Genomic DNA, 23,036 nt, shown 5'->3' on the forward strand with positions numbered 1-23,036 from the left:
AGCAATTATAAACAGCTAATACTGCTCTCTAAATTAGTTGCAGATATCATGATTAATGATTTTCTATCATTCCAATCTAATTTATCTGAATGCATTGTTCACAAAATGGTCTAAAATCAATTTGCCTGGACTTTCAGACAAAGCATGCAGTTCTGAATTAACTCCAGAGTACAAAACAGAGAATAAAATCAGAAAAATCAAAATGGTCCATCTATTCTAGCAAATACCCTGAGGGAATAACTGGCTTTTAAAAAAAAAATAAAAAAAAATACTTGAGTGTTTTTTACTCATTTAAAATTAAGGTCATTATTAGCTATTGAGGACAAAGACCAAGACTGAAGTTTTTGAACTTGTATCGGAAATTGGGCTCCTAGATTCATGTTTAGGCACCAAAACAAAAGTAGCTTTAATGAGGCTTTAAAAGCTTAACTTCCGCCACCCAATTTTGCCCAGCATGAGTTACCTGTTTGCAAAGGACTAAGTACATTTTTGGCACTGGATAAAGTATAAATTCAAAAAAATCCGGTACTCTAGATCTTCGGTTTTTAGGGAAGATTTAGATAAAGGCTGAAATCAATCGCTAGGGTCTCCCTTATAGAAGAGCCTCGTTGAATTTGAGAGGAGGACAACTTCTGAACCATCCCCTAAACAGGGATGTTATTCTCTACAACTCTCCCATAAAGGTTCCCAAGCAGTTGCACCTCCCTCTTGGAGTAAAGGAAAAATGCCTCACCTTGCCGTCTCCTTCCATTCCATCTCTTGTCCATCAACAGCCAGAAGCTCGTCCAGTTCGGTGAAGAGCTGAGGGGGTGCAGGGCTGTCATCTTCTTCACCCAAAATGAAGCGGATTCGCTCAGCAGCAGGGGAGACTGCAGAGGTGAAAATACTGCGGTTAACAGCCTGAATGATGATCAGGGATGTTCGGCTCCTCTCCTTCCCCTTCTCCCCAAAGCCATTTAGCTTTTTCTCCGTGTTGCCTTTTTCACTTGACATTTTAATTCTCTCTCTGTGTTATCTCTCTCTCTGTCTATAGTTCCCTCTCTTCCCTCTCCTCCCACTTACTTCTTAAAACTTCAAGCTGGGAGTAAAGTTCAGGAAGACTTGCCTCTTCCTACAGTCCCTAACTGTGTTACAACAATCCACAGCCCCTTGTAAAAAGAGAACTACCAAGCTCAAAACCAATACGTTCTATGGTGCGTGCCCAGGACCTTTAGTACTCTGATCAGCTGAGGTCCTCCAGCCCTTTTTTTTTTTTTTTTTTTTTTTAACATGGCATAAAACCAGTTTAAGCCAAACTGTTTTGGGGGTATACAGCAAAGGAAAAGCAGCAGCATCCCACTGCCAGCTTTTCCCTCCCTTTGGATGAAGCTGGCTTTTTAATTGGTTTGCAAGCCAATCTGTAACCCACCAAGACTGATTACTAGTGCAAGGAATATTTAACAAAAAAGTTTGCCTCGTCTTTCCATGAAGACCGTGCCTGAACATATTTAGTCAGGCATCAATGCACTGGAAAAAAACAACCCTCAGGTAAAATATTGTCCAATCAAGGAAAAGAAAACTCATTTCGCCATATGGCCCCGTGCTGAAGCAGATAATTGAAAGTTCTGTGTGGCTCCTTTTGACCTGTTAGCTAAGGAAAAATTAACTTAAATTCTCACCAGTTCAAGGAGGAAAAGAGAGTGGCTATCTTATCCTCATAATAAAGGACTTAAAGTTTCACTTTAGTTATTTTACAGGTCTAACTATATCCTCAACAACAAAACCTCATGCTTCAACGGTCTTTAAATGTAATATGCAGTAGACTTTTAAAAGAGTGGTTTGTGCTCATTTGCTTCTTTCTTGTGTATAAAGAAGGGCTAAAGGACAGTTGTTGGGTTTGGTTCTGATTTTTAACGGGGAGAAAGGGCTTTTTCCCCCCACTTTTTTTTTTTTTTTAAACCTCAATCACCAGAAATGTCAAGTCTGGTCCTTCCCTACGCTTTTACTAGGGGATTGCTTGAGCTGAAGAAGTTTTTGTAACTTCTCACACTTTAAAATGACAAAGTGGACTGTTGAAACTTAAAGAAAGATATCCTTTCAACTGAGTGTTTATTGGGCCTTGGAGTTAAATAGAAGTTTATGAAGTAGGAGCTCTAATCAGTCTCACTAAAAATCCCTCCCCTCTCCCATATAAGAACGATTAAAAAAATATCGGAGGCCATGATTATGGAAAAATTAACACCCAGTTGCATACATAATAAACAGAGGACAGATAGATAACCAAGTATCTAAGGATTTTTTATTCTATACTCTAAGTACATTCACCTGGAAAAATACTAACACATGTGTCCAATTAACATTTGATAGACACCCCCTGGTCTGTTAACTATATGTATATTTGGATTTCACTCAACTTAATAACATCACTAGAAACAACCTATTACAGGTTTTCTAATGATGCTCTCTCTGTAATATGGTAACATCCTGTTAAAAAGAAAGACCTGATGACTATTTTCCTGTATAAAGTCTCTTTAAATAAAAGCTACTGTTGTAATGATAGTTTTATTTCTGATATTTACAAGGCAAGGATTTGTAAACTTGTTAAAATGTCCTAAATAAACAAACACAAAATCCTTCCCTGTCAATAGCTCAGCTTTCCTTCTCTTGCAATAGAAATATTTAACCAGTTCTCCAGTCACCAGAATTGTTTCCCAAGGTAGAGAAGATCTGTACTTCTAATGTAAAGAAACAACCAAGAACAACTCACCCTGCCCTAAAAAGAGACCTGTCATGGTTTCTATACGTTTTGAAGCAAAAGTGGGCCTAAATGCACTTATTTGTCATTTGCAGCTACACCTTTAACTATTGTGGCCATGTTTTTATAATAACCCCCCCCCCCCAGATATTTCCCTTGTGCCATTATTTACACTACACAAAAAATAAAACGCTATCAGTGGCGCAGCTTCAGTGAAGATGCTATCTACACCAATGGGAGGGCTTCTCCCGTTGACAGAGATACTCCACCGTCCCGAGAGGTGGTAGCTAGGCTGACATGAGAATTCTCCTGTCAACCTAGCGCTGTCTGCACTGGGGGTTAGATTAGTTTAACTGCATTTCTCAGGGGTGTTGATTTTTCACACAGCAGCACAACCCAATGTGGACCAGGCCTATATGACTTAGAAGCCTAATTCCCATTTTCAAAAGTTAGTCATCACTTAGGAGCCAAGTCCATGGGATTTAGACCTCTCAATCACTTTTGAAAGTGGGGCTTGGCCACTTTTGAAAAAGGTTACCTACTGAGCAAAATACCACCAATCATGGGATCTATACTCATTTGACTTCTCTTTTCATACCAAACACTGATCATCACAATAAGCACTTGTTCCACTCTATTCTTCCTGGTAAACACAGTGCAAATTCTATTTGCTATAGCAACGTTGAGGAGTTATTTTTAAAAAATGTTTCAAATGTCTAAATGATACCCCAGAAGAAGTTTTGGGGAAAAAAAACAGGAATGCCCCAGTAAAACTGGGACATATAGTCTCTTTACCTTTACCATCATCTAACTCCTACCCTGTTGGCCAGGGCTTGACAGCACATCAGTCCTGATCTTGAGAAACAGCTTACAATAATTTTGCTCACATTTAACTGCATTTATCTTTCATAGCAACTGGACAGCTAACTGTACAGTTACTCATTATGCCTGCAGCTCTGGTAGTTGGAAGTCTAAGAGCTATAAAACGTGGAAGGAATCATTTGCTGACTATCAAGACCCAGACTACAGTTCTTTTAAAAATCAAATCAGACCATGGTATACAAACCTCCATGTTTCAAAATCTCTGCAAAACTAAGGTAAAACAGAGTGAGGCGGGGATGGTGTTTTGAACTTTGACTCTGAAATTTCATTGTATTTGTTGAATCTTTGCTTAATTTCCTCTGGCTTTTTGGGGAAAGCAGGAGGGAGGGTGGAAGCAAGGGTGTGGGGATGAACATGTATTGTTTTAGGGGAAGATTTTCAGACACAGGTACACTTCTCCCTGACTTTCAATGGGAATTTCTTTGTGCCTTTGAATAACTTCTCTGTTTTAAAAAAGACACTAAAACCAAGTTTGATATAAGTTACAAGAAGGGGGATTCAAAGAAAAATCCCAGACATCTGCTATAGGTACATCATCATTCCAGATCCAATATCAAGCAAATGGCCTTAGCATTCATCTGAAGTTTATATATTCTTCTCTTGATACCCTCATTTCATACACTATACCAACTCTAGAGAAGCCATTCTCTGAATATGCCTTAACAACCCTACATAGTCCATTAGGTGGACTGCAGTTTGGTTTAGGGCTTGTTTGTTTTTTAGGACTCCTCTATTTTTCCTTTTAAGCAGGAAGGCAACAGGCTCTAGAGCAAATCAAGGGTAGCCCTGGATAACACTAGAGAACAATACAAGGCACTGCCTTCCTCCCTCTCTGGCTGAATGTGACAGCTATAAATGCTTATTGACAATAATACATTTTTACATTATGGATCAAATTTTGGGCAACTGTCAATGGGTAAAAAGAGAAGGAGTACTTGTACTTCTAAGGTACCACAAGTACTCCTTTTCTTTTTGCAAATACAGACTAACACAGCTGCTACTCTGAAACCTGTTAATGGTTGTAGCTCCAAATTTGGCCCTGTAAATACATCATTTATCTAGATAAAACAGAGAGAAGATAAATGATGCATTTACAGGGCCAAATTTGGACCTACACCCATTGACAGGTTTCATAGTAGCAGCCGTGTTAGTCTGTATTCGCAAAAAGAAAAGGAGTACTTGTGGCACCTTAGAAGTACAAGTACAAGTACTCCTTTTCTTTTTGCGAATACAGACTAACACGGCTGCTACTATGAAACCTGTCAATGGGTGTAGGTCCAAATTTGGCCCTGTAAATGCATCATTTATCTTCTCTCTGTTTTATCTAGATAAATGATGTATTTACAGGGCCAAATTTGGAGCTACAACCATTAACAGGTTTCAGAGTAGCAGCTGTGTTAGTCTGTATTCGCAAAAAGAAAAGGAGTACTTGTGGTACCTTAGAAGTACAAGTACAAGTACTCCTTTTCTTTTTGCGAATACAGACTAACACGGCTGCTACTCTGAAACCTGTCAATGGGTGTAGCTCCAAATTTGGCCCTGTAAATACATCATTCATCTTCTCTCTGTTTTATCTCCCTTCCCGGTTTTGAGATGTTGCTTCTCTTTCAATTGATCTCTGCAGGAACATGAGGTGCAGCCCCCCGCCTCCCCTCAATATCGAGCACTGGACTTCTAGCACACACCTCATGGATGAAGCCCAAACCCTCTAACCATAGTCCTGCTGCTCAGCAACAGTTCTAGTGATTCTATTTTCTGACCCATTTCCATGTTAACCGTCCTCCACGTGAGCTGTAGCTCACGAAAGCTTATGCTCAAATAAATTTGTTAGTCTCTAAGGTGCCACAAGTACTCCTTTTCTTTTTGTAGATCACCTAGAAGCCCATTCTATAACCAATCTGTGTAACTGTTCACTCCATTGTTACTATATTTGAATGAGTTCTCACCTTCCCTCAAATATGATGCGAGGTAGATCCGTTTGTTCATCACCTGTATCAATATATGTGACAACATACTGATGTATCCTTTCATTTTTGAACTGCAGGTCACTTCATTGTGTTTACCCGTAAAGGAGAGAATACCAAAGGATGAATCGCTTTACTCCCCAACTACTTCAATTTTTTATTTGGGTTTATTGGAAATACACCATTCAAAGCACAAGAAGCATATACAAAATGTAAAACAAACCACCCTAGCAACTTAAAACAAACCACCCTAGCAAAAATCAATACTAGCCTAAATCCTTCCAATCTCAACCAAACCAGGATTCTCCTAACATACTAAATTATGAGTAATGTGGCTTGTAACGTAATATTCCAAAGTGGCTACACAAATGCTTTCATATTTTATAGCAATTCTTTTTGAGAGAGAGTCCATAATTTCTACAAAGGGAACAATTGTTCCTTACATTCTCCTGGCCAAACTGAGAAAAACAATTATTATTATCCAGAGTTGATGAAATGCTTCCTGCTTTACATTGGATTGTACATGTTTTATCCTTTGAAAATATAGATTAAACCCTTTTGTAACTAGCATGACTGCTTTAATCTTTATATCTGATCTATTTTTTCTATTTATACACTGTAAAAAATAAAGTCACTTAGGAAGCTACCCTTATACTTTTTTAAAGGTTGACTCATCTCAAATTGTACCTGATGAGATATACATGCAACTCACTAGATATCAAGAGGAGGTTTGTATGCACTCTGAGGCAGATCTCCTCAGCTAGTGTAAATGGTCATAGGTCTGATGACATCAATAGGCCTATGACAATTTAAACCTACAGAAGATCTGCTCCCACAATATTTATAGGCCTTTTAGGCCACATTTTCATAGGGGCTTCTTCCTGCCCTCTACAATTGCAAATGCATTTCCCATCATAGTTTTCAATGTGCAAAATGACCTCTTAATTCGTGACTTGTGCGCAACAATGCTATTTGCACAGGTGTGTGTTTGAAATGGGCCACCTTGATTACATTGGCCACATTAGCACTACAAAAGTGATTTCCACCCCTTCTTGTCAACTGTTGAGAATAGTCCACTTCCTCCTTAATTGAATTGGCTTGTTAGCACTGACCCCCCACTTGGTAAGATAACTCATCTTTTCATGTACTGCATATATATACACCTCCCTACTGTATTTTCCACTCCATGCATCTGATGAAGTGGGTTTTAGCCCATGAAAGCTTAAGTCCAAATAAATTTTTTAGGGCTTGTCTATACTACAGAGCTTTTAGCGACAAGGCTGTGTTGACAACCCCTTGTCACTAAAAGTCAGCGAGTGTGAACGCTCTTTTGCCAACAAAATACTTCAGCCCCGCGAGCAGCAGAAGCTTTTTCAGCAGGAGCGCGCTCCTGCCGTTAAAGCCACGTTCACACTGCTGCTTGCGTTGGCAAACCTTTTGTCTTTCGTGGGGGGGCTTTTTTAAGTACCTGCTAAAGACAAAAGTTTTGGCGACAACTGCACAGTGTAGATATATCCTTAATCTCTAAGGTGCCACAAGAACTCCCCGTTGTTTTTGCTATTTGCATAGTAATTCCAAGATTGTTACAAGCATGTTCTTACGCATGGAAATTGGCATTGCAATTATAAAGGCACCTTTTGAAATGTGGGGCTGTATTAAACCGCTCAAAACAATCTTCAATGTAAATAATAAAAAATTACTTTACATCCCTATGCCCCAACTGCTTAAGTTCCACTGAAATCAAATGGGACTTAATCACATACTTAAGTGTTTTGCTGAATCAGGACCCTAAGGAGGAAGAAAATGCTGACCTTGAAGAAAGAAAAAAAAAAAATGTTCTAAAGAGCCACAACCTCCCTCCTCAGGTACTGGCAAACTATAAAAGCCAAAATACCATTACCATCACTGCTTTTAAATGGTGATAGAACAGAACTCTTCCTAAATATTTAGCTTTCCATTGCACTGTAGATGAAAAACGACCTTGTAGCCAAAAGGTTAATAATTGCAAAATGGAAGTGTTTATTTATGAGCTTGCAGGGGGAGGAATGTGATTTTGTAGCTAAGGCAGTGGACTGGGTCTTTGAGGGTCTGGGTTCAATTTCTCATTCTGCCACAGAATTCCCGTCACCTTGGGCAAGTTATTTAGTCTGTCTGTCAATTCCCCCATCTGTCAGACACAGATAATAGTATGTCTGTCTATATAGATTGCAAGCTATTCAGGGCAGAGATGCTACTATGTGTGCGCACAATGCCTAGCACAATGAAATAGTATTGTATTATTTATTTTGTGTTGCCGTAATACCAGCCTAGAAGCCCTAATCATGGACTGTGTTAGATGCTGCACAAAAAAACAAACAAAAATGATGGTCCCTTTCTCTTTCTCACACCCACGCCCAAAATCCAGCTGCAATGGGCTGGGATGTAGGTTTCAGTGACCTAGCTTTTCTCCTTTAGGTAACTTGTTCCAATTCAACTGAGGAAGCTGCAACTAAAAATTGTTGCCATTTCACTGCCTGTCAGAGGCTTTATGGCTCTGTCGTGGTTAAGGTGAAGTAAACTGGACAGTCACCACCATTGATGCCAGTCTCTGGAACAAGTATACAGACTGAGCTACCCATTCCCACTCCAGATCAAGACTGAGATGCACTGGCAAGGTAGTGTGAGGAAGTTTGTGCTTCTAAATGTACCTGTAACGTACCTGTTCTGGGGACTTCAATCTTTGGTACTGACAATCTGCACTGATTTCACTTCTTACATTTTTTAAAAGTCTTTAAAAAATTAAAATGTCAAAAGCTTTAAAACAGACAAAGTTAAAATAATTTGCCAGTTCTTCAAAAAATAATATTGTAACAAAGCTATTTATTAGAGTTTAGGCATGCTAAAAGATTTTTAAAAAGTGAACCAGCAGTTCCCTTAAAGTTCTGAGCTATTCTCTGTACAGCTGATTGAGATTTTTCTCTTTTAAATCATTTAGAGGAGAGGAAACTTGGAAACTTTATTGCCTTTATGTCTTATTCAACTGCTTAATAACTCCACATTCGGATGCGCAATTTTCACTACCAAAGCATTCACCAGGATTGTTTTATAGCAGGGATTACAAAGTACTCATTGCTAAATTCAGCCTCAAAATACTGTAGCTAAACTTTAGACTAAACCTTCTAAATCTCTTGCTCTTTTTTCCTTTGTTTCTTTTGTCTTTGCTCATTTCAAATTAGCCGCATTTAGCATGGATGATAAGGTCCACAATCCAATTAAGGAATTTGCTGGGTCACAGGTCTCCTATGGCTTGCTTTACCACTTGCTCTTTAGTGCAGTTTTGTAGGTTAATGGGCCATTTATGGGTTGTTTATGTGCTCTCTTAAGCAAGGAGAACATATTTTCATCTTAATCCCCTGAGCAAACAGCACATGCTAAGCATACCCTGGACAGCCCAATATCAATCAGGCCGAGTACCAGAGTGCAATTAACCTCCATATTGAACTCTGAAGGCCTCCTACTGTCTGACCTTTGAATGCCACCCTCACCCATGCTTTTCAATCCTTTCCCTTTGTCCACCCAATTTAGAAGCTGCTGAAACCAACACCATTAACCAGAGGGACAGCTGCTGGTTTTCAGAAGTCCTGGGCACAGAGGAGGGAGAAGGTGCAGGGGGTTATTGCTGCCTCATCCTTGAAACAACTCGATGATCAACAGACGCAAGCATTGGAAAAAGCATTAATCCATAATCTGATGGATAATTTTTTCCCTCAACATGCAAGGAATTAAAATATTAATTGCAGATGGCAACATTTTTTTAAATATACATGTGTCACTCACGTCATGTTTTTTTTTTTTAATCTCCCTTCTCCCTGCCCCCATCAGCTGGAGGTGGCCCATGTAATGGCTTATAAAATAAATCAATCACTTGCTAAAGAAAGCGAACACATCAGCAGTTTCTCCTAGTTCAGCTCAGGCCAATTCGGAGTACAATTTATACCCTCGGGTTCCCAAAGGCAAAATCAATTTCCATCAACACACAGAAATCTCAGGGAAAACTCAGATATACAGAGACACACATTCTAGCATCACTACTTCATATTAACAGCAGCTAAATTTACAACTTCAACATCAAGGTAACCACTGCTGCAATTGTCTACTGTCATTAGGAGCCTCCATCACTATTCCTGGCTGGTAAAGAAGAAAGGCCCATTTGTACACAGCTCTCCTCACTACCTGCACAAATACATAGAGGCACCAAGAGAGCTCAAGTTATCCTGAAATTACCTGTTACTTTAGGGCCAGATTATGGATGACTTCCTCATACTGAGGAGCTGTTACTGCTGAATTTATGGGGACTACTGTGAGTAATTCAGGCATTCACAATCTGGCATTTAGGGGTTTAAAGCCTCTTCTCTGTATAGCTGGGGAGATCATTTCTATTAAAGTGCGACTCTGCTCTGACAAGTGAGTCCATATGTAAGAGGAGCAGCCTCAGGTTTTTCTCCCAGATGGTGGGAGAACCTGACCACACCCACTGGGTGGCTCCAACATAGGCTCCAGTTCCTTACTTCTTACCAGCGACTCCACCCCTAGCAGGCCTTCTTAAGTCTCTCCCTGGGAGTTCACTGTACTCCCAATAGGGTTGGGGGTGAAGATCTACTGGATGGGAGTTCCCCCTATGGCTCCAGGAGATGCTCTAAGAGTCTCCTGCTTAGGGCAATTGCATCACTTTGCTTTGCTCCCCTCCCCAGATGACCACAGTTCCCTCCCTTTTTTAAGGCCTGCTCCCTATCATACATGATTGACAAGGCCAGAAGGGCAGGGCTAGCCCCGTCCCATGGACCTCTTTGGCACCTGCCTTGCCAGCGCGGGACTTATACTCTATCACAAAGTAAAAATGGCAACTTCTTAAATCAACCAATCTTAATTTCCCTGTGTGTGTATTCAGTCTCATATCTGCTGACTTCAGCAATAAAAGTATCTTACTACTTTGTACACCCTACAGAGTCCACACTGCTGTGGCTCATACAGTATCAACAGAAACGTTAACTACATTCTGATTACAGAGTCAAGTTCTGTCCTCATTTTCACCACTGCAACCCCACTCTATAGAAAGAGTGACGTCATTTCACCTACAGAATCTGTATTATCGACAAGGATGTGCAAGACAGAAAGAATCCGGCTGGGCTCTGAGAGTTCAGGGTGGTGTTTGCAGAATGGAGCAGGTCACAGGTTTTCAAGTTTTTCTGGTTTCTACTATAACTGTATAATCACTGGAGAATGGGGGGGGGGGGGGAAATCACTGACATGTTTTTAAAGGGTTTTGTTCCAGGAGCAATGAATTTAATAAATCACTGACAACTTTTGCTTAGAAACTAGCATAGCATTATGTTCACAATCTTTTCTGACATGTTCAGTTCAGCTCCTTGCCAAAGGAAAAGAAAGAACAAAAGACATTGACTCTAAATTACTGACCTCATTCCTAAGTCACAATAGTTTTACTGACTACTAGAAACAATTTAACAACTTCCCCCACAAAAGATTTTTGCTCTATGGTTATTTAGGCCTATGATATTTTCACTGTCTCTCTCATTAGATCCTGCAGTATAATACTTCCACTAGACCCAATCACTGAGAGCCCAGGGGAATTGCATTCCTGCAGAAAAGTCCACCCGATATAAAGTACTTATCAGTGGTTCCAAAAATGACAAAGTTCTCCAGTGAACCCCTCCCTACCACATTAATATACATGCACCAAGCATGGCTGTACTTGTAAAATGTGCGTATCCAGGGCATTTGTGTTAAAATAGCACAGATCCGTACTCTGGTTATTCCATATAGAATATGGTCATGATTCAAGCAATTATTTGGTTCTGAGTTTCCACTGAGGATAACTGTTAAGGTGATAGATGGAGAGCTGATGCCACAGCTACAGATACTATTAATGAGCACAGTAAACAGGGCAGTTTTCATGAAAGTTACGGATTTTTTTCATTCAAACATTAACATTTTTTCACACTGCCAACACATACAATTAGCGCACACCCTTTCTCATCAGTTTCCTCGAGTGACTTGTCATTTCCAGCTAGCTGGTGTGGTCTATCCAGTATCTTTACAATGTACCATCTTGTACTTTCCTGTTCTAATCATGGAGGGATACCATCGCTTCTCACACAGCCTGAGTTTATGGCTAGAAAGGATGCGGGAAGGAGGAGGATACTGGAGTTAAGACTCTGGACTTCTACAGAGCCTTTTCAGTCTCTCCTTAGCTGGCTAAGATACTGGGATCAGCACAGTCTATGCCTCCTCCTCACCAGCACTCCCACCACACAAATAGTTCTATGCTACAACAGCATCCAGCTGTGAAAACTATGCCCCTTCCTTGGTGCTGCTACGAGCATGACGGCAAGGGGGGGAGGGGACACAATCACCATGCTCTTAGGGATTCAGAGGCACAGCAAGATAACTTCTCCTGGAGACCAATTCTTCACCCACTCCATGGCCACCTCAGGTGTGGTCAGGACTGGGAGAGGAAGACATAGTAAGAGGAGAAGGGCTCCCATGTAGAATGCAGACCACAAACATCTATTCCCTCTCTCATTGATCCGAGCAGATTCCTTTCACAATTGGATATGGCTCTGGGAAATAATAACCCTAAACATCTTCACCACAGATCTACTTAATAGAGATCCTAGTCAATGAAGTTAGAAATTGTCTATCATGTTCAGGGAACAGATAATAAAAATACCAGCAGAACATGTCATGTGCATAGGCAGCTACATACAACTTCAAAAGGGATGCATTATTAATAGCCTCCCGCATGCACATGATTATCAAGCTGCACCAGAGTGAATATTTAATGCTTATGGGCTTGATCTTGTGCCCATTGAAGTCAGTGGCAAAACTCCCACTGATTTCAATGGTAAGAGTTGAGGCGTTTCATCACTTCACATGGATATGAGTTTGTGTATGTTGTACTTGGATGCTAATCTGCAATTACCAGTCTCCAAATTGCTATTAGGAACTGGGAAATTTCCCTTCCCCATCACTTTTTTTTCCAGACTCATCAAGTTTCAACTTAATTACTGTGAAAGACAGATTTCTGAGTAGCAGCCGTGTTCATCTGTATCCGCAAAAAGAAAAGGAGTGCTTGTGGCACCTTAGAGACTAACGAATTTATTTGATGCATCCGATGAAGTGAGCTGTAGCTCATGAAAGCTTATGCTCAAATAAATTCGTTAGTCTCTAAGGTGCCACAAGTACTCCTTCTCTTTTTACTGTAGTACCTATGCACTGTAGCACATCAGATCTTTCCCCTTACAGGCTACAACTTCAGTTGCTAAACCTATAAGTCAGGAATTGTTCACCTGCTGCTTGTTTCTCATCCTTTTGAGACAAGAATGAGAGCACAGTGACACACTCAAAGATGGAACTGAAATCATTTCAGGCTTTTTTTCTGAAAAAAAGAAATGGTTCTTTCCCCTCCTCCCATACACACCCCCAATTCCAGCTCCAACCCTCTGGCTGCAATAGGCAATTTTATGCCTATTAAATTCCTCAGAGAATCTCACTATAAACTCAGTCTCATCAGTGTCTATTTGTCCCGTTCAATCAGTCTCCACATAGGCCCTGACCACTTCAGCACTTAGGAAATCTTCGTTAGCTACTGTTTAACCAATTGCAGGCACATGGAAAATTTTCAGTTTTGTTTTTACATCTTTAATATGTGCCGAGTCTGAGCTCCATGGTGTTTTAAGCAACATCTCCTGCTGAAACTGAGCCACTCTGCATCACCACATGCATTTCCAGAAGTGCTAAATGTCTATCACACCCAATGTGTTAGCTTTTGCTCACCTCTCCTCCCCCTCATTTTAATTGTTTAAATGTTGCCAAAACCTCATCAGCATCAGACATGTTGGGGGAGGGGAGTGTTTATTATTATTTATAATGGTTCCAAGAGCCTTACTTGTGTGTGACAACATCACAATGTGTGATCTGTGATGATGCCTGGAGGTTTTGAAATTCTGAGCTGATGGAATTTAAAGCACAGCAAAGAGATGCTGTCTTCATATAGTACTGACCAGCAAATGGGACGCCAGTAACCACTTCCTCACCGGGGGCGGCTTCACCCGTTCCGCTGACTGGCGGTTCATCCACCGCACCCAGCTCAACTGCGTCCTGCTCAACGGAGCCGTCCACCACTGGAACCAAGACAAGCGTTGCAGGAAGTGCAGCTACTCCAACGAGACCCTGCCCCACGTCCTGTGCAGCTGCAAGCCCCGCTCCAGAGCCAGGCAGCTGCGCCACAACGCCATCCAGAATCGCCTGGTGAAAGCCATCGCACCGCGCCTGGGGGAGGTCGCCATGAACTGCACCATCCCCGGTACTGACAGCCAGCTGTGACCTGACGTGGTAGCCACTGACGAGGCCCAAAAAAAGATCATCCTTGTTGACGTCACAGACAGGACCCTGGCCTTCCACGAAGCCCAAGCTCGTAAGCTGGAAAAATACACCCCCCTGGCAGACATCCTGAGAGCGAAGGGCTACAAGGTGCAGTTGGATGCCCTGATTGTCAGAGCCCTGGGCGCTTGGGACTCCTGCAACGAGCATGTGCTGCGGACCTGTGGGATCGGTCAACGCTACGCACGACTCATGTGGTGCCTCATGGTCTCGGACACCATCCGATGGTCCAGGGACATCTACATCGAACACATCACCGGCCACCGACAGTACCAGGAGGTGTGAGCCGGTACGACATCGTGCATCAACTATGGGAAAGGGACAGAGAGACTTTTTCCATTGGACCTGGACCTTATGAAGTGGAACCATAAGCTCACTGAACATTAAACCCCACCAAATGAGAGTAGATCCATCCTCATCATCGTATCCGCTCATACTCCACAGCTGAACATAGCCATTATATGGACAATATACCCCATAGCTCAATGTCTGTACTTTGACCCGTTAAACTTTTACCCCCAATCGGGGAGATTGCAGATTATGTATTCCTTACGCCACCCGCTCCTAAACCGAATTTCACACCACTTGATAATCTGTACCTTATTCCCTGATAACCAGAAACTTCTATGCCTAAACTCTGTACCGTTTTCTTTTTACTTCAACATTATCTTAATAAAATTATTAAATCTCACTAGCTGGAACTCTGAAGAAGCTCAACAATTCAAATTCATTACCAAGAGAGTGCAAAGTAAGCATCAAAGGCTATCACACAGTGTGAGTGGAGAATTTTAATTTGATTTCATTTTGCATTTACTTTGCACAGGTGCAAATGATGCACAAGGTGCCCAATCTGAGAGGCTCAGGCTAGATTCCAGTAGATAGAAACATGAAAGAACAACAGAAGAGCCACCCAAGAAAAACTATACAGAGGTGAATCACATTTCAAGTCTAAGCATACGGCCAACAAATCATTCTTCAACATACTTATTGTGGTTTCAGAGTAGCAGCCGTGTTAGTCTGTATTCGCAAAAAGAAAAGGAGTACTTGTGGCACCTTAGAGACTAACAAATTTATTAGAGCATAAGCTTTCGTGAGCTACAGCTCACTTCATTGGATGCAACCAATGAAGTGAGCTGTAGCTCACGAAAGCTTATGCTCTAATAAATTTGTTAGTCTCTAAGGTGCCACAAGTACTCCTTTTCTTTTTGCGAATACTTATTGTGATGTCCTCTTTGCATTCATTATGGAAATTACCTAGAGCCGTAACAGTCAACACTAGCCATGTCTCTGAATAGTTTTGCGTGTGGCTCTTTTGCATGGCTGGAATAAAATACAGCACTGACACACTTTAGGAGTTAACATGGGAGAAAAAAACCCCAGAGACATACAGAAATATGTAACAGTTACATCAACAGCATCTTCCTTCGTAACAATTTGTATGTGCATTTTGTAGTTTAAAATAGATTTAGTCCAGGATTTTCAAAGGAGCCTGAGGGGGTTAGGCACCCAAAATTCACTGAATGCAATAGGAGTCAGGCACCTAACTTTCTTTAGTGCCCTTAGAAAAATCTTAGCCTCCGTACTTTTGTAGCTCTCTGCAGTCTCAGGCAGTGACAAACTGCCCCTTTGGCTGCTGAAGGTTAAGTACCACTTCTGAAAGAGTTACACAGCCAAATCCTCAGACTCCGACTCTCACAAATCTCCCAATCCAAAAATCAAGGAGAATTTTGCTATAGTAAGGGCTGCAGGATCTGCCAAGTTGATTTAATGTGTTGGCGTATTTGTCCACATAATTCCTTGCCTTAACTATGTGATGAAGATGCTTATTTAGATCTGCAACTGGTAGCATGGCATTGAATTTCTTCATTCCTTATTTAAAATCTCTATAGATGCACATGCTGGCTACTTCCAGTCCTAAGCCGTTTGCCAGAGACTGTCTGGCCACTGTAACGGCAATGTCACTTTGTTGCTATCAGTACGACAACCCTGAAGTTGCTGGTGGCTAAATCTTATTGAGGGATTTTTTCCTTCTCTCTCTCTCTCTCTCTCTCTCTGTCAAAACAATTTAAAAAAAAATTAAAAAAAAAAAAACATTCTTGCCTCAGTGGTTCACTAAACAGCAGTGCCTATTGAGACACTGACACTATTAAGTGCTTTGCTTCCTGCTTTGGTGGTTTCAAAAATTAATAACCGTAACTTTTGTTTTTAAGCAGCTCAGCACCGCCAGCAGCACCCCATCTCCAATTGGCTTTAAATAAAGAAACTCAGGATTTAACTTGTTCTCAAAAGCGTGGTGACATTTCTGCATCTTCAGCTCTTCACTGGTTTCCCCATGCAACAGCAAGTGAAGTTCAAGATTCTGCCCCCATGCTTTGTTCTCCGCTCCACAGTCTCTCTCCTCTCTCATCTATTATATCACCCACTAAACCTCCAAAGAACTTGATTAAACTGGAAAAAGCAAGTGTGCTGGTTTGTTGAAGAGTACAGCTCAGGGGATTGTGCGGCTACTCTGTACAGCTATGTACTCTGTACTCTATGTACGGCTACTCTGAAGCAGAATCTAAACTGCATGAACAAGACATTACGTCTCCTGAGTTACCATATACCTCTGTCATTGTGAACTCAGCAATCTGCCCAACAGATGCTGGCATACACAGAGCAAAGGCTTAATATATTTTGATTTTGACCCTGTTAGGTAAGTCCCTGATTGATGGCTGATCTTGCAGAACTCATTAGTGAGAGTCAGGGAGATAAACCAGCAGGGTATTACACAGCAGGTATCGATGCAAATGTCAGCACCAAAAAAAGCACCTTTGAGAAAGGAAGGAGAGCTGAGATAATAGGAAGATGTGTGAAATGGAGGAAAAAAACAACCTTGGGCAATGAAATGTGAACATATAACAACTAAACATTCAGGGTGTTCACTTTGCCTTGGGTGAATCTAAACACACCAGACTTTTAACCTCTGGTTCTACAGCATGGAGGAGGAGAAGTTACTTTGGGCTAAGCAGAGAAACACACAGGAACTGGTTCAGAAAGTAATTATAGGTGATTCACTGAGGGCTCCTACACATTCAAAAGATTCGCTGATTTAATGCATCCGATGAAGTGAGCTGTAGCTCACGAAAGCTTATGCTCTAATAAATTTGTTAGTCTCTAAGGTGCCACAAGTACACCTTTTCTTTTTGCTGATTTAACTATACTGCTATAGCTAAAGCAGCAAGGAATCCTAGTGTGGATTGATAGCGTATTCCAGTTGGGGAAACAGAAACAAGTTAGACGAGTGTAAGGCATCTTTATATTTATATAACTGTGTCCACATGAGGACTTTACCTGTAACTATGTCAGTTAAAACAAAACAAACCAACATTATACCTCTATCCAACAAAGTTATACCAGTAAAACTAAGTATAGACCAGGCCAGCCCTTAGTAAGTGACTATATTATAATTAAGCCCAATACCCTCAGGGGAAGGATATTGCCAAAAATTAGTAATTTCTCAGCTTCAGAAAGGGGGATATCAAGAAAGTGAGAAAGTTTAGTCAGAAGGCCCTAAAATAAAAAAAAAAAAATAAAGAAAGAAAATCTAAATCCGTAGACTCAGCACAAAGGTCTACTTCAACAACTATAAATGCATCAGAGAAAGTATGCATTCCACTAAAAAGTGGAGAAAGCTAGAAAGGGTGAAAGGTATTGTTAAATGGCAAAATTCAAGAGGTAATTTGAACCACACAGATATCCTTCAGCAAATGGAAATCCAACCCAAGTTTAAGTCAATAGAAAGAAGCACAAGTTTTAGTAAGTGAAAGGTAAGATGGAAATTAAGACAGTTAAGAGGGAATTTGAAAAGCAAACAGACAAAGACATTAACACAAATGACAAGAAATTGTTTAAGTATATTAGCAGAAAGAAGCCTGCAGGAGAACTGGTGCGTCTGCTGGACCACCAGGAATTAACAAGAGCAAATTAAGGAGGAGAAGGATTTTGCAAAGAGACTAAATGACTTCAATCTTCATCACAGAGCTTGATGCCAGACTCACTTTTTTCAAGTACTGTAATAAAAGTGAGGCACAATCAGAGATTGGGATGCCTAAAGAGGAGGAGCTGGAACAAATTTATAAACCAAGTAGCAAGTCACCAAGACTGTATACTATTCATCCGTAAGAGACCTCGTCCAATATTCAAATTTTATCATCAAGCTCTGAAACATTCTGTATAATGCAAAGGTAAAAAACTCAAATTTAACCGCAAATGGGTATCCAATCAAGTCAGCACATTGCATCCCTGGGTGTCACCCACTTAACTAAAAATAAAGCCCAGACAATATTTTTGTCTTATTTCTTTTTGTTTTTTAATTCCTGATATTGCTTTCTCAAAGTTTTATGCTACTCTGATCAATCACATTAAGGTTTAAAGCGCACAAAGTTGAAGCACCTTTATTTTTCTTCCATTATTAAAAATACAATGGATTTGAGCGGCCTCAGCTCGTTTAAACTCTCACAGGCCAGGACTGCTGTGATTAAAAACAAAAGCATTAGTGGGGTTCTCATAATTAAAGCAGTATTTAAGCAAGCTTTTCTTTTGAGCTCTTTACTGAAACTTTAGCAATTATCTCTATATGTAATTGCCCAACATTTAATGTTTATGGAAACATATTACAAGTAATTTACATGCAGTTTTCTAAATGCTTTAGGGTTAATTGGTCGTCTTGTCGCACATTAAACAGTTTGTTAATTATTAGACACCAGTGGGGGGAAATGACTGGGAGGTCATTTTTGATAGCAGTTTGGACTGCATGGAGCAGCTATGGGTAATTAGTGAAATGCATGCATGTTGCTCTTGGCACAAGCACTGATCTTATGATCAACCCTTTGCTTGGGCCTAATGCAGGTAGGTCGTGAGTGAGTGGGATATGCTTACTACATCATGACCTTTGCTTTATTCTACCTTTCAGAGGAAGGACATCGGAAGACTTACCTATTGACTTTAATCACTTAAAGCATGTGTATGCGCACGTTTGTGTGAACAAGGTAAAGATAGACCAATGTACGTGGGTTTGAGTGTGCAAGGAGGAGACAGAAAATATGGATGGATTACCCTGTGCATTTTGGCAAAGAGAAAGGAAAATTATGTCAGGAAGAAAAGCAGATATTTTTAAGGGTACACCAGACAAAATGTATTAATTAGGAATAGGGACAGTGAGAAGGACCAAGATGGACTTTTTCCAGTAGGTCATTGCTTGGGTAAAGGAACTGTCCAGGAGCCTCTCTTCAAAACTGGTGAATTTAACTTATTCCAGACATTTTTGGTTTTATTTGGGGTTTTATATTTTTTGCTGTTCTTCAGAAATGTAAAAAGCCTGACCCAAAACCAATTAAAGTCCTCGATGGTAGGAGTCCCACTGAATTCAGTTGGCTTTAGATCAGGCCCTACGGAAATTGAAGGCTTTATGAAAGGTTCTGGTTTGATGGCCCTGGAGAAAGAGCTCTTCTAATTATCCACACATCAAAATGTGTAGCGGGCATATGAGCTTCCCCACACTTCCTACCCAGTCTGTTCTCTGCCTCAAAGAGGGAAAGGGGAAGTTAATGCCCCAGCTTTTCTAGTTTCTGCACTGAGACTACCACCCACCATCTCCTAACAACCATCAAGCCTGAACTCTAAGTAGCTCTTATTCCAATCTGCTCTTCCCACTACCAAAAAAAAAAAAAAGTAAAAAAATTAACTATTTCTGTGAGTGTAGAAGAGAAAATTTAATGCTCCTGTTGAAACTGCACCCCCAGTCACCTAGCCCTGGTACAAATATAGAATCATAGGACTGGAAGGGACCTCAAGAGGTCATCTAGTCCAGTCCCCTGCACTCATGGCAGGGGGATTGTCATACCAGACCTCTACTTTGCCTGCTCTAATATCTTTTCTTCAGCAGTGGCCAGTGCACAGTGCTATCACTAACTGATTACACAGATGCAAAAACAGGCTTTTGTACAACCAAGGAATACATACATTGAGCTTTTCGTTGTTGAGCTAAACAGCTGGAACTTCATCTCAACACACAAGGCAGAAAGGAGAGGGAATTAATTTCTACTGAATGAAAAAGGGTAAGTCAATAGGGAGCAAAAAAGTTATTTTCATGGATCTACAACCATTGCAGGTTGCATACAGTTAAAATGTGAGCTTTAAAATATACTTCATCCATCTTCTACTACGTTCACAGCTTCTAGAACTTTGCACATACTTGTTTAAGCATTTAGGGTGACATTCACTCCTCTCATCTGCACAGCCACTGTTCAGGGAGCTCTGTGGGGTCTGCAGGAATGGAATCCATAGACCATATTCTCAGGCTATTCTAGCTTGATGCAGAAGCTGCTGCCCTTCTGCACCCCTATGGCTGAGGAGGTTGTGTCAATCCAATAGTCCCTCTCCTGGCCCTCATATAACACACTGTGCTGACAGAGCAGAGACTGCTGCTGAACCCAGTTAAAATGTGCCTCCAAGTCATAAATCGAACGACTGCAGGCCCTCCAGAGTGCCGGGCCATGAATGTGCCCACCATCCCTACATGAAATCCTCCCCAAGATTATATTACGATTAATTCACACTTAAAGCAAATTTACTACCTCTATGGTCCGACTTCGTAAGCACCGACAGAGAGAGGAGGGGTTTGGGGATAATTTTTTTCCCAGCGGCTCTTGCAGCCTTCGTTTTCAAGCTCATTGTGCAACAAAAGTTCAGAAATTATTAGCAAAGAAAAGTCCAGTTGGTCAGAAAATACAAAGGCTTTGTTTCAGTCCTGTTTTATTTGGGAGGGCTGCACAGTGTTTTCCTTCTGGGCTCTCTCATGTGTTCAGTTTGGGACACCACCACTCAACAAAAACCTCACACAACTCTCTTATCAAAACAGAACGAGTACAGAGTTGGAACGCTGAAGAGATTAGAAGTTGGAGACTTTGGTATGAAGAAATACAGTAAAGTTGGGACTTTCTGGTTTGTTGAGGAGATGAAGAAGAAAGGACTTGACAGAAGTTCACAAAATGATTAACAGTGAATTGGGTATTCTGGTTCTTTCATATGAAAGAGCAAGATAAAATTAAACAACATTTAAAGGCAACAAAAAAGGAAAATTCTTTTTTAAACAGCTAATTAACCTGTGGAACTCTCTGCCACAAGACATCATTGAGGTCAAGAGCTTAACAAGAATCAAAAAAGGATTAAGACACTTATCTGAGTGCTGAGATCATCAACAGTTCTATACAAAGGATGAATTATAAGGGATATAAGCCCTCATGATTCAAGGCATCTGGTAGCTACCAACTAAAGAGTGTTAGGGGAGAAAATGTTCACTATGTGCAGTTTATTCCCTCATTGGCCTCTGACAGGGTTTCTTACACTTCCCTCTGAAGCACCCAGGAAGTTGTCTGTCTTGTCCATAAGAACGGCCACACTGGGTCAGACCAAGGTCCATTTAGCCCAGTATCCTGCCTTCCGACAGTGGCCAATGCCAGGTGCCCCAGAGGGAATGAACAGAACAGGTAATCATCAAGGGATCCATCCCCCGTCGCCCATTCCCAGCTTCTGGGAAACAGAAACTAGGGACACCATCCCTGCCCATCCTGGCAATAGCCATTGATGGATCTATCCTCCATGAATTTATAAGATACCAGATTAGACAGATCACTTATCAGATCCAATAGTCTAGTTCCTACATGCTGGATTAGATAGCTATCTTCCTACTCTCCAAGTAATATTTTATATAAGAAAGAGGGCACTGAAAGAAAAAGGTCCACATTTTATTGGCTTCTCACCTATCCTTTCCCTTGTAAAGATGGTGATACGATCCCTCTATCCTGGCACCCTCCCCCTCCATCTATTGTAAGGAAACTCAAAACAAAATGTACACAATAGAAAAATGCTCACCTTATTACATAGAATTCCAGCCCATGTGGCAAAAGGGGAAAGAGCTAGATTCCAACACAGTTATTCACACTTTATATCACCTTACTTTGCAAAAAAAGTCCATTGAAATCAATGGGGCTTCTTGCACAATGGGTCTAGTTACACAATAAGGAACTATTCAGCATGAATAAGAGTATTGGAATCTGGCTACATGACAGCAGAGACCAAAATTACACTGCAGATGCAAAGCAATGTACCCTACTCTATATTCATCCTTGATTCTCTATTCCATTTCTCTCCTGTCTCATCTTCCATCATTTCCTTGAGGATGGTGCTTTGGACAACATTAGTGAGATCCAATTCCCCTTTGACTATGATGTCTGCTACCCAAAAATTAATGCTCTGGCAGATTAATTTTTTTGTAATGGAGAGAGAGAGAGAGAGAGAGAGAGAGAGAACGAACCTGAATATCTGCTTTCCAAGTCCATCATCTTCACTGTTTTGATGTTCTACTTATTGTCATTTTCATTTAACATAAGCAGATTTTAGTTTTTCTAGCACATGATCTTTACAGTACTTATAGCAAACATATTGCAATGCCATTCTTAGTTTTTATGTTGAAATATTGTATTTAAAGCATCAGTAAAACAATGTCCCCTCTTCACTGTCCCCCTGTATGAAAATAAAAAGCATCCTGTATTTTAGAATGATAATTGCAGGATCAACAGTGTCTGGGTAATCGGAGAAGGCCATGCCATGAATGCATCTAAATAAAGATCTCTATAACACACTGCTAAAAAAGCAAAATGAGGTGAATGGTATCACATTTAGTCCAGAAATCACCATGGTAATTGGCCAGCCACATATGAGAGGAAGATATGAAAGATGGCTGCACACAATGCCGTAATGGGACAACAAGCAGTTTATGGGATGCTGGCAAAATAGATTGGAATTGAAATGTTAAAATCTGATGGATTTGTGGGGTTACGTAAGACCAAAGACAGAGTTGCTTGACAGCATCACAATGAGGCCTTCATCTTTGACTACCGGGAATTCAGATTCTTATTTTCCCTATATGGCCCTAATTCATCCCAAAATGATTTAAATCTTATGTGAATGGCTTA

The 23,036-nt window shown here is 40.7% G+C and overlaps 1 protein-coding gene across 11 annotated transcripts in view; it reads right to left on the bottom strand.

The window, feature by feature from the left end:
* Positions 1-23,036, bottom strand: part of SLC4A4 (solute carrier family 4 member 4) — a 254,617-nt gene that overhangs the window by 143,109 nt on the left and 88,472 nt on the right. For 8 of the 11 annotated variants that reach the window (XM_038398376.2, XM_038398374.2, XM_043513068.1 and 5 more), the window contains exon 4: positions 734-869. In XM_038398376.2, coding sequence (XP_038254304.2) covers positions 734-869 — 136 coding nt within the window. Of the gene's footprint in view, positions 1-733; positions 1,341-23,036 lie in introns of those variants that run through there. The other 3 variants (XM_043513070.1, XM_043513071.1, XM_043513072.1) reach the window with 3 other exon arrangements.

Source organism: Dermochelys coriacea, chromosome 4, assembly GCF_009764565.3.
Source record: "Dermochelys coriacea isolate rDerCor1 chromosome 4, rDerCor1.pri.v4, whole genome shotgun sequence".
Taxonomy (NCBI): domain Eukaryota; kingdom Metazoa; phylum Chordata; order Testudines; family Dermochelyidae; genus Dermochelys; species Dermochelys coriacea.